The sequence below is a fragment of the Fundulus heteroclitus genome, chromosome 22 (assembly GCF_011125445.2).
Source record: "Fundulus heteroclitus isolate FHET01 chromosome 22, MU-UCD_Fhet_4.1, whole genome shotgun sequence".
Taxonomy (NCBI): domain Eukaryota; kingdom Metazoa; phylum Chordata; class Actinopteri; order Cyprinodontiformes; family Fundulidae; genus Fundulus; species Fundulus heteroclitus.
In genome coordinates, this window is record NC_046382.1 from 6443571 (window position 1) to 6456506 (window position 12936).

At 43.0% G+C, this 12936-nt stretch overlaps 1 protein-coding gene across 1 annotated transcript in view; it reads right to left on the minus strand.

The window, feature by feature from the left end:
* The window catches only part of cdh23 (cadherin-related 23), a 263409-nt gene that overhangs the window by 101514 nt on the left and 148959 nt on the right, over positions 1-12936 (minus strand). Inside the window, exons 13-14 of the mRNA XM_036126497.1 lie at positions 12193-12342; positions 10267-10425 (exon numbers count right to left, since the gene is read on the minus strand). Coding sequence (XP_035982390.1) covers positions 10267-10425; positions 12193-12342 — 309 coding nt within the window. The remainder of the gene's footprint in view (positions 1-10266; positions 10426-12192; positions 12343-12936) is intronic.

Below are 12936 nucleotides of genomic sequence, written 5' to 3' on the forward strand. Positions count from 1 at the left end.
CTGCCTGCAGAAACTAATGTCAATGTTTCACTTTCACCAGCAGCACACGCCTGGAACACATCCCCTCAGGGGCCAATCAGATGAGAGTAAAATGACTGCAGGTTGGAGGTCAACTCATCAATGAACAGAACCGGCTGCAGAGACAGCGGCCCGCTCTGTCAGGACCAGGAAAAAAGCTCCAAAGAAGGTTACCATCTCTCACAGGGCGAAACACACAACTACGCTTAGTGAGAAACATCATAACAAGTGTTAAGATTTGACTTTTAACAGAGATTCAGATATAGTGCTCTCACCAAGACGCATCGTCTTCTTTACCTTAACTATAAATAACATGTTCTAAATTGGGAAGGTGTTGGCCTAGTGGTTAGAGCAGTGCACTCTGGGTCCCTGAGCAAGACCCTTAACCCCTCACTGCAAAACAGGAACTAAAAATAAGTAAAAATTTCTTGAAATTAGTGTATTTTTCCTTGATTTGAGTAGGTAGGTAAGACTATTTGCCAATGGAATAAGATTGTTGCACTTATAATAGGAACAATTCATCTCTAAAATAAGATAATTAGACATCCTGCACTTGAAATAAGACGATGGAGATGAATTGTTCCTATTTTTAGTGCAACAATCTTATTCCATTGGCAAATAGTCTTATTTACCTGCTCTAATCAAGGAAAATTACAATGATTTCAAGAAAATTTCACTTACTTTTGGTTCTGTTTTTGCAGTGGATTGCTCCCCAGGCGCCGCACAGTGGCAGCCCACTGCTCCCCAAGGGTGATGGGTTAAGATGCAGAAGTGAATTTCTCCATTGTGAGATCAATAAAGTTCAATTGTTATTATTATTATTATTATTATTAATAATAACTTGCAACGTGTGGTCGAGCATATCCACTATCTTGCAGAGCCTTACTGCACCCTAAAACGTCTCATTGGTAAGGACTCTTTAGCCAAAGAGGAAGTGCGTCAGCGGTCGTCATGATAGGTGCAGTCGGTAAGGAAGGAGGTAGGAAAAGGAGCCTGTATGCTTCCTATCATAGCTCCTTTAGCATAGGGAGCTCACCATGTCGCTTACTGCCGCTAAGTAGTCATAAGGAATCCTAAAACCTTTTAGCGTGACATGACGTATAAGCACAGCCAAACTCATGGAAATTAACGGAAATGCCTGGAGAGAAGAGATCCGACAGACAGTTTGACAGTAGCGGCAAAGATTTAAATCAAAGGAAGCAATAAAATCACCAGTTGTGATGTGATATAATATGTTAACCTTGCAAATTTACTCTGATTAACACCCTCACACATGCCATAAGATGATTATACTGAGACGATTGTTGTCAATTATAAGTTATTTATAGTCAGCAGACATTGATGCTTATTATGCTTTAATACACTGTATTTTAGTCTTTTGAATCAAGCCGTCATCAATCTGAATTGTCTTATCTGTTCAGGTTGAAAAAGCCAACAGACATTTGGTTTGGTCTTGTTTTCCGGGTGTTGCCCTGAGAAATTAATAATCTTTATAAATGTTAATTATAATTTATACCCGTTTTCAGACGTTCACTATTTACTAATAAGTAGACTGGCGCCTTCTTGGTGAACAGCAGTAGAGAAGCTAAGCGCTTTGCTAAGAAGGCGACCAGGTAGCAGAAAATCAGCATGGAAAATCCAAAGCAAGTTTGTTTTTTTAAGAAGGTTCTGCACAGAAAGTCAGGCGAGTGTTGATTGCCAATATAAACTCTGCAAACCCCAGGGTCCTCAGGCAGTAACTACAAAGGAGAAATTAGTTCTCAGTTGACCAGTTTGGTTAAATGATGTGTTTCTTCCCATCAGAGAGGTGAAGCCAGCAGGCAAACACTGTGTGAGTGGGTGTGAGTATTTCTGTAGAAGTGTTTGTTGACATCTGAAACGGATTCACGTGAACAGAGCCGCGTGTCGAAGACTCTACCAAACGCTCAGATTCAGGCGAAACCCGGAGAAGGAGCAGGTGAGTCGGCCAGGCAGCGGATCTGAATCTAAACTGAGGTTAAACGGGGGAGAAGCCACAGCAGCAGATTATCCTGCGTCTCCATCACCGACTGAGAGGCAGGTTAAAGCTTCCCTACCTCGCATGAGACTGAATTTGAATTGATTGGCTCCCAAAATTGCTTTTTTTTTCTTCTTCTTTCTGCGGGAGCTTTGAGAAGTGCAGAAAAGGAAACCAATTACTGGCTGTCAAAGCCTGCTGTCAAAATACAGATGACCCGAAGTCCAAACGCAGAGCAGCAAACAGCTCCTGCGTCTCCGTTCTGCAGATCTAAACACAGCCGCGGGGATCACAAACAGCGGCGATGAACGCCGCAGACGTACGGGCTGCTGGGTGATGGAGTCAATGATAGCGGCTTGTCAGGTTATCTCCCTCGCCGAAACCTGTTCTTATGCGGGATTCTTCAAATGTTTTTCCGTCTCGCTCTCAGATTTTCTGCCTCCACGACAAGTCAGCTACAGAAAACAGTTTGACTGGAACAAGAAAAGACTTTTCTTTTTCTGGAGGTCCGCCTGAAATAAAACGCCGCCTGCCACACGGCGACGGCTACATCAATTCACTTTTATTTATATAGCACCAATTCATGATATATTATTCTATATCATCAATATACCCTTACTGTACAGTATCTTACTCTCATTTCCTGTTTTCCCGTGTTTACATGGGTGTGAATCAACATGCTTTTATGTTCATGCCACTTTGCATCTGGAAATTTCCTCACTATGACACTAAAAATGGCATTTTATTCTATTTCTGTAGCTGTTTTCATGCTTGTCTTTATTTACGGTTGGCTTGATACAAAAAAAGCATCACAGCGTCTGATTTTGGTTTCAAATTCAGAAACATTTTTAAAGGTAATGTGAATCTCAAAAGGTCTTTTATGGAGTCTCTGGTCAGCATTTCAAGACTCACTTTACATTCAAATCAATCCAATTTATCTATATAGCGCCAATTCACAGCAAACATCATCTCAAGGCATTTTCCAAAGTCAGACTCCATCAGATCCTCTAGGTTGGTCAGAAAGTTTCCTCTAAGGAAACCCAGCAGGTTGCATCAAGTCTCTCCAAGCAGCATTCACTCCTCCTGAAAGAGCGTAGAGCCACAGTGGACAGTCGTCTGCATTGTTGATGGCTTTGCAGCAATCCCTCATACTGAGCATGCATGAGGCGATAGTGGAGAGGAAAACTCCCCTTTAACAGAGAGGAAAACCTCCAGCAGAACATCATAAAAGGATTGTTGCTCCCTGTCCAATTAAAAAGGATTTAATTACCGGGTCTGACGCCGACCTTTGACCCATTGCTTCTGAATATTATCCAGTCACCGTCCCAGACTCAGCGTAGCTCAGTCTCACGTTCCCACCAATTTTGCTCTGACTGGCGGAAACACAACAAAACATGGCGAAACTTACAGGGAGCAAACACTTTTTCCCAGGCTGAGCGTCTGCCTCGTTAATACTTTTGCGACCAAACAAATTAGTGGTGTGTACATTGTTCATGTCAGACACGCGACGCCATAAAGCAATGCACCGACTTTAAATCTCAGCAGCTACTTGGGTGCAGAGCAGCTTGCTGGAGTTCTAACGGTGGACACTTTCATGTATCGCTGTGCATTTACGACCGCCCTGCTTCTCTAAACCCTTAACGAGCAGTCGGAGGTGCTCAAAGCAAATGCTGTCTGCCGACAAGATTGAACTGCCTGTTTCTATTATCTCCAGACCACCCCCCTCCCCCCCCCCCCCTGATAACAGAGACACGGCAAACCAGCGAGAGACACGCGCTGAACACTTTTAACAATGACTCCAACAAAGTGGCGAGGATATCTTCACAGCCGTGGCGGCTCCAGAGATAAGTTCATTTATTATTCCAATCACACTCCAAGCTCCTGGAAAACACCTCCTGAGTATCGGGGGAACCGGAGAGGACTATAAGGTGGGAAGAGGCTGCAGGAATGTTGAGTTACTTCCACAGGAAGCATTATGCTGCTATGGAGACAGCAAAGGAAACAGGGAGGAGAGGAAAATGGAGGCTATATGGATGGGAATGGCATCTCTGGGTGGAAGACAGGAACATGTACTCTAAAGTTAATGTACTTTGTCTTTAGAAAGATTTAGAAAAGGTCTAAAAGGTTTCTGTTGGAAATACCCAACTCTCCCAGAGCTTTCTGTTCCATTCTCTCTTCACCTTTCAGAGATAAACATCTACATTCCACCACAGGAGACACCAGGATCATCCTCTAAAGCTGGTTAACAGGAACTTTTAGGATGTCTTACATCCATTTTCTAACACGCTTCATCCCTTGTTGGGTCATGAGGGGTGGTTCTCTGGTGCACTTGTTTGGCCCAGACCAAAGTCAGACTTTATTTTGTTCCTTGCTTTCACATTGTCCAGTTTTCTATTGATCTCTAACTTGTAGCAGAGCCACACGTCGTGAGGATCGACGCTCCCATTGACAGAAATGACCAGGGCAGGACGGAGCACAGGTACAGGAATGGATGAAGACTATTGTGGAAAATCCTGCATGCAGAACCTCTGCTTTGTGTATTTGTGCTGATTTACAGCTGATAAATCATTCTGAGAGGCTAGAGCAGCTCATTGAACACATTTTATTTCTAATTTTGGACCGGCGTCAGAGAATGCATCCTGTAAGTCCCACAACAAGCTGGCTGCAGCGTTGCTCATCAACAGGTATGATTTTAGCACTTTGTTCACTGCTACGGTGGCTTGCTAAGTCCAAAGAAACGTAGGTTTTCTGTAGCTACGTCAGATGGAGTCTGGTTTTAATTCAGAAATTAAACAAACTGAGTTCATTTGGAAGGTGGTTGAGTGAATTCACACCTGAGAGGGGAAACAAAGTTGGGTATGGCAGGTGTGAATACACCTTTAGTTTCAGAACTTTTTAATTCATGCAGTATTTATAAATTAAATTTTGCCACATGCAAGCTGAAATAAAAAACAAAAGGATGAAACCATTTTCATCAGCGCTGAACTAGGAATGGGTTTTTTGGGGACTTTAAACTGGAGGAATAATAAGACAGAAAAACTCAACGTATCATTTTTCTAAATCTTACCTTAACACTGATAATCAGGCTCTAAATGGTTCTAATTTCCCCTTTAAACAAATTGAAGCCCATTATTCGTGACTGAGAAAGATTATTCCCATGCAGAAATCACAGCTACTAGTCTTCCCAGCAGTGAACGTAGCAGGAAATTAACCCCGAGTTCAGACTGTGTGACGTTCACACAAATTACACAACAAACCCCAAGAGCTTCACCTCAGACTCTAAAGGACTTAGTTAGCATTTTAAAAGTTAAAGTTCATAAAAGGACAACTAAAAAAAGACTATTGTAACCCCGTCCATTAGTGATTGTGCTACAAAGCTGCCCAGAATTGGGTAAAAGTCGCATCCAGTGGAGAGAACAGCAGCAAAAACCACTGATGACCAAACAGGCTCGTCTCACAGACTCTGGGGAAGACATTCAGTGAGACGATGAGACAGAGGAGACGTTTTGGAAGATATGCCTCCTGTTACATCTGGTGGAAAACTAACACAGGATTTCACCAAACATGGTGGCGCTAGAGTAGTAAAAATAGAAATGTTTGGGAATGGCCTGGTATAAGTCTGGACCTAAATCCTACTTAGCTCCTAAATAAAGCTTGACTATTCTTCAGTGTGGCTGGAATAAATGCAGAGAGAAGTTGGACAATGTCCTCCACAGTGATGGTAAAGACTGGTTGCCAGTCATCACAAACACTTATTGACTGTTTCAGGGTGGTGCAGTCAGCTATCAGCCTGGGCTCGGTTACTTTTTCACATCTTTGTCTAAACTTTTACCAAGTAAAGCATTTAAAAACTGCGGTTATAATTACTTTGGTACTGACACTGGTTTGATGATCGGAAAGAGTTAATTCTGATATAAAAGCAAAAACCAAAGCAGGGAAATTCAGTTTAATTCAGTTTATTCTTATAGCACCAATTCTCAGCTTATGTCATCTCAGGACACTTTAGAAAATCCGTTTAATCAAACCATCCAGACCAATCACTTATAAAAGTTTTCTATCTAACGAGTCCCAGCAGATTGCATCGAGTCATTAAACTATTCCTACACAGCGCTGCATTAGGAAACTGACGTGACAAAATATATGTTATATAAAATATATTTAAAAAGCCAGTGTGGAAATGTGCGTAAAATCCTGACTGATGAGTTTTAGTCAACATGTTCAGAGTCTCCTGCATCTCTGAGGACGCTCAATGCTCCGCAGACCAATAAACATACAGAACCAGCACACAACCAGGAAGTGGGTCTAAATCTAGGATCTAAAGCCTGACTTTCCATCATGAATATTTGCTGTGATTTGTTCTTTTTCCACAGACATTTTGTCCCTTCTTGCCTTCAGACCAGCCTCTGCCCAGAGCGTGGCTGAGCCTCAGATATTTCCTCCTGTGGTTCCAGGAGCCCTGCCTCCTCTCCTTTCTCCCTAATGGCACAGCCTCGGTTCCTCTTTCACTATTAGACGGCTAATGGTTTTCAGGTATTGCAGTCGCTCACCTCATTATCGCGTCCGTATGTCTGCTGGGCTGACACTTCATCTCCCTCTCCGTAGCCAACAGGCGCTCCCATAAAGAAAATGTCTCTGTAATATTCATAACGCCGAGCGCTACAGTTTACCCGGCACAGCCTCTTTGTCTCAGAGTGACGTCCATCACGGCATCTTCCCTGGTCTGAGCGCCCTGCGCTGTACGGCGCAGAGAAAAACTGATGGAGGCCGTTTCTACAAAGTTTCCCCGCGGCCAGAGTTCAGACAACCATTTATGGGGCAACATTCTCACAGACTATAATCAGAGTTATCTCATCACGGTAATGCGGTGTTTTGGGAAGGAATGAGGTTCTCGTCACGGGACGGGATCCGTTCCCGGGGATCGTCCACATAAAAACAACAGAAGTTCATTTTTCTGGGCTGGAAATGAACAAAACCTCATTGTTCACACACGACATGCAGCTCCAGCTCGTTTAGTCAGACCTGATAAACACCGGGCCGCTAGAAGATTAGAGCAACTCAACGATTTACCCCCCACAAAGGTAAATATGTTTATGTACACATGTGCCTAAAACCTAAAACTGCAAATAGAAAGGAAAGGTTCATCTAGTGGAGGAATTAACTTGGGGGTGCCCCCTCCCTCCCCCCCCTCCCCCGGGGCCGGCGGCTGTGGCTTTATCCTCCGCGTGTCGACCTTCAGGCGGCTTCCACAGGCGGCTCCCTGCGTGGGTTTAATCCACTTACAGCGAGTCCAGTCCAGACCACATTCAGATTCTGACATACTTTGCTTTTAACCAAAGCTTTTTGGTAACTTTTATATTTGCATTCTGATCTGTAGAGGCTCTGATGTGATAAAAAGTGGGATTTGTTCATTTTTAACACAGTTTATGAGGCTGGAGCGCTGTTCAGATGAATAAAACAAGATATCAAACATCACCACCACCAAGCAGAGAGATAAACTTACACTTAAAACAAAAAAATTTCCACATTGTTATGACGCTTAACACAGAACTGTGCAGCAAATAATAAAGGGAGCCAGAAATATAGTATAGTTCTCTTAATAAAGACACACATATGGTGCATGATTATCACCTAGAGAGGCTAGAAGTCCCCCAGAACTAGAAATAAGGAGAAATGTCTCATCAATAACTAAAATATAACTGAGCTTTAAACAGTTTTCTGTAAAATAACGACGCTTCCACACTATTTCCCAAAGTTTTGCGGTTTATAAAAAGCTTCATTTTTAGTTTCTATCAACAGAGTTGTTACTTATTATTAATGTAAAGGTTTAATGTCACCAACACACCCGTCTGAAAATTATCAACTATATCCAAGCTGATTTTATGAATTCTTGCTTTTTTAATTTTACACAAGAAAACACATTTTTTTCTATTAATTTCTTCTTTTTCCCAGTTCAGGTAGAGCTGAGGCTGAATAAACCCAGCAGAGGGTGAAGGTTAGAGGCAGAACCAGAGGACAGCTTTCACCCAACATGATTTTAGTTTGAAGAAGACGGAGCAAAACAGACTCAGCTCAATAGAAACGTGAGAACTCAGCGCCTTTAAGGCTGGAGTCCCGATCTGAACCAAAACTCACAACCTGAGTTTTAATAAAGGAGCCTAAGTTCATCATTCCTGCACATTGTTACCTGCCTTCAGAGCCTCTGTCACACCTTTTCCTATCTGTCCATGGATGTTATTATAGCTGGAAACATCTTATATGGATTTAAACATGAGGAAATTAAGTATTTATATTTAAAACAAACAAACATTAGAAGGGCCCATAAGAAGCCATTTGATCGGGAACAGGACCTGAAGCCCAGACGGCTGCATGGAGGCTCTGTAGGCTGAGCCATTCAGTGGCACAGCACTGAAAATAAAACCGTAAAAGCATAAAAATGCTTTAGAAACTAAAAAGTCTGACGTCTGTAGACTACAGCTGTCTGTCATTGGTGACGGCCCGTTTATTCAAACTGTAAGCATGGCTCCTGTTGCTCACATGGAGGCAGGAAACAGAAGCTGCAAGGATTTTTATTTGGCATTTCTGCATCAACCTTGTGAGGCTGTTGTACAAGCAGTAAAAATGTTAGATTTACAATTTACACCAGCTTTTACCCGTTGATTTCAATATTGGCATCAAAAGACCTGAGCATGGTGATGAGAGATTTACAAGATTCCTCATAGAGTCACGATCATTCATATAAAACTGACCCTTTAGCATCATTCCCACATCTAATGGACATTATTCAGAAAGAGTTTATCGTTATCACCCCATCCAGTCAAATCCTGTAAATCAGAGCCGTTCTGCAGACATGAAGCCTGATGACCTGCTGTGAGGACCACACGCTGGGATGTTGAAACAAAAACTCATTTAATCGTTTCAGGACTGGAGGAATTGTAATTATTGTTGTAATCAGTGAGTTTAACTACAGAGCGGCCATGATCCCGCTCCCAGACCCATCCTCAGCGTCCTCCTTGTTGTGTGCAGCGTCTAAAAGCACGAGGCGTAAAGCAAAAGGCCTCCAGGAGACATGAGGGATGCACGGAGATCTGATTGCTCAGACCACATTCAAAGATGAAGAAGTTTCAGCCTGGGTTATTTTTCCTACTGCTCCTCCGTTCACGTCGTTTCCCCTCAAAGACACTTTTCACTGAAAACCAGACGAGCTCTGTAAGCAGTAAATAAGATGGTTGCGCTCCAATTAGGGAGAGGAATTAAACGTTTATCCGCAGCACAGTAAAACTTGTCCTTCAGTAATCAAGTTTAATCAAAGCAGAAGCATCAGGCACGTTTGCAGAGAGGCTCCAGCCTCCAGAACGCTGGTTTTCTTACGGCGAGACGTCAGAGTCGATGCCAGAGAGGCGTCACGTCTCGTTCTGATCGCAGCCTGTTTGGGCCCGGCTGCCAGCAATCAGGATTCAAAGGCGGGCCGCACACTGCGGCGCGGGGCCAACATCAGCACCACGCGTCGGGTATTAGGCCGCGCAATCTCCATTTCATGAGCGCCCAGTCCATAAACACTATTGATTTTCACACCATGCTGTTTGCCACTTGTATCTACTGAATCGTGGATTGTCACAGAAGTGACTGGCAATGAATAATAATGCAGAGTTATGGGGGGGGGGGGGGGGACTTGGAGATCTTTTCCGATACGCTTAAAACGTTGCTGCTGCGGATAGAAAGTGAAGGCTGGAGAAGAGGATGGAGAAGTGTAAGACATTAAGAAAATAAGGCCCGCGGGGAGATGATCGTTTTATTAACATCTGCAACATTAGCTCAGTTTAAAAAGCTCTTTTTTTTCTTCAGCCTGTCACATGACAGAAATCCAATCTGAAGTGTTATTCCTGCGACGCGGCTGTGTGCTTCCTTTCTGTTAACAGCAAACAGGCCTAAGCGTACAACACCAGGGTTTAATTTCCAGCTTTTTAAGGATAATCACAGGAATCCTTTATCCTGCCACCGCAACCATCCGCAGAAGAAGGCAAAGTGCAGAGAACGCTACAGTGGATTTTCCTTAAGTGACTACAATGAATGCCGTTAAACGAGCCGTGGCCCGGTCCTTTCATCTGAGGCCGCCTCGCTCCAGCTGCTGCCAGTAATCCCACGGAGGCCCAGGTCTCAGGGGACCCGGTCAGAAGTGGAAGACAACAGGAGTTTTACTTCGTCTAGAACTCGGGGGTGTCGTCTGTGACGCTGTGAGCGTGGGGAACACTCACCTGGACGCGCAGCAGCGGCGTGCCGGGCGCCGTGTTCTCAGGCAGGCTGATGTTGTACAGGGCTCTGCTGAAGACGGGCCGGTTGTCGTTCTCGTTGATCAGCTCTATGAAGACTCGGGCGAAGCCCACGTGGTCCGACATGGACTCGTTGGCGTAGAGCTGGCCAGACGCAACACAGCAGGTTGGTAACATCATAAATGAAAGACGTGTTCATGTAAAACACTGAATCTTCAGACACTAAAACCAACTACAGCTGAACCCAGGTCACCGTTTGGCCCTCAGACAGGTAGGGAGGCCCAGATGTGTTGGTGCACTGCAAAAAGGCAACTAAAATAAGCCAAGTTTTCTTGAAATGAGTGTTTTTGTCCTTTATTTGAACAATTAAACAAAATTATCTGCCAATGGAATTAGTATTTTTACTCCTAATATAAGATAATTAGATATATTCACTTGAAATAAGATGATGGAGATGATTTTAAGTGCAAAAAATCTTATTCCATTGGCAGATCATCTTATTTACATTTTCAAAGCAAGTGCAAATACACTAATTTCAAGAAAATTTTACTTACTTTAAGTTCTCTTTTTGCAGTATGGAACATGTGGAGGGCTGAGAAAATGACCCGAGAGCCATTAAATGTTAAATTCTCCTGAAAAACCTCAGTTAGCATATTTCTAATGGCGTAATAACCACAGTTATGTCTAATGTAAAGGATTCTGACTTATATTATGTTTGAGATCACAGTTAATCATTAATGATTAGAAAACAACAGCTAAGATTAAACTCTAACATCTAATCTAAGATTAAACTCTAACATCTAACATCTAATATTGCTCCATACCAACAACTATTAGAGTACTTTAAGACAAGCGTTAAAACATGATGCAACAAGAACGATACAGAAATTCACTGTATGATAGATTTGGCTGCAGTCTGGTGTATTATCAGAGATCTACTGTACTTAATACTGTATATAAAGTATATTTACAGTCACAACATATCTGTTTACACCAATTATATATTTTTGGATCAGTATGTTTTTTTAAATTCTGCCATTTTGGAAGCACTATGTACAAAATTGTATTATTTCAAAGTATATTGGTTACACATTATGAAAAATGCAATTACATTAAAATGGATCTCTTTATTTATTTAAGACTTCATCTGAGAATCCATTTCTGTTGTTCCTTGCCAAGCATAAAATGATGCAGGATTGATAGATGCCTCAATCTGTTTAACGGGGGAGCGTCCCATTTCTCTGAGGAGCGATGTAACCTTCATCTGAAGTGTGCCAGGAGGAGGAGAAGGAGGAGGAGGAGGAGGAGGAGGAGGAGGAGGAGGAGGAGGAGGAGGAGGAGGAGGAGGAGGAGGAGGTCCACCCAACGCTGCCAGGCTGTCTCTGAACCTCCAGGAGTGATGGCCTGGTCTAGACCTGGGAGGAGATGTCCCTGTGCACCAGCTACAGTCTCATTATGAGCATAACCCCATGCTCTCAGATATATAGGTGGGTGTTTTAAAAATTAAAGTACTACTTTGAGTTGCTGCGATGAATACTCCTCTGAAAAGTCAAGCTTCCTTTCTTCCTTTAGATTTTCCGGGTGTGTTTGATTCAGCTCCTGTGACCTAAAAATATTCTTTCCACTAAATGTAGGGGTGTCTTTACATTCTGACCTTTCAACAAGTCAATATGTGTGTAGATATCCAGAATGAGTTGTTTAAATTGAGATCTGAAGAGTTTTCTAATTGGTCCTTTACTTTTTCTGTCATCCTTTAGTACATTAGGCCAGAAATCTGTGTCTGACCTCCAATTAAAGATCCATCGTTTTCTTTATTTTCATGCAAACGGTGTATTTGTCTGAAGTCATGTGACTTTCAGTTTTTTTTCATGGAGACATTTTAAAAGCGCCTAAAAGAAACAGAGGACTCACTGAAAAGCTGAAGCTCTGGATGCGCTCATAGTCTAGAGGGATGGCGACCCTCACACGGATGTCGGCACGCCCTTGCACCGCCGTGGGGGAGATGGTGAAGTACTCCGAATTGTTTCCGGTCAGAAACACCTGGAACATACTGTTCACCCCCTGCAGGAAAAAAAAGATAGGAAGGACATCCAAGAATTAAAAAAACAGATAAAGAAGGAACTCTTGAAGCTAAAGCTCAGGTGTGTCACAGCAAATAATGGTTTAATCGATCAATAACAGTTGGTGAAAAAGTTTTGCACTGAATAAATTATTACAAATCCAACCTCTAATTTGAGTGCACCAATTCCTCATTTATTTGGGATAAAATTCCACCTTGGGACATTGTAGCTGGAACCCCATGTAGCTCCTGGGACTGGATGTATGATGGGAGATCTGAGCAACCGTCTCCTCTATGCTGATGATCTGCCACTCTGTGCAGCTAAATCGCTGAGAGAACAATCGGTTCTACTCCAGAAAGATTGGCGTCATCGTTGATTGGTAGGTAGTGCTGGGGGTTAATTTATGTGAGACAGGCCACCAATTACTTCTCGTCGCACCAGGAATTTATTTTGGAGGCTCAGGGTTCGGCTGCATAAGGCCCCCCTCTCTGTTAAACCCTTAGCCAGGGCAGCGGCATCCTGAGGAGGAGGCAACGATCATGCAGTGCTAACATGTCTTATAATCCATCCAAACATTTTCTAACAGGTCTATCCC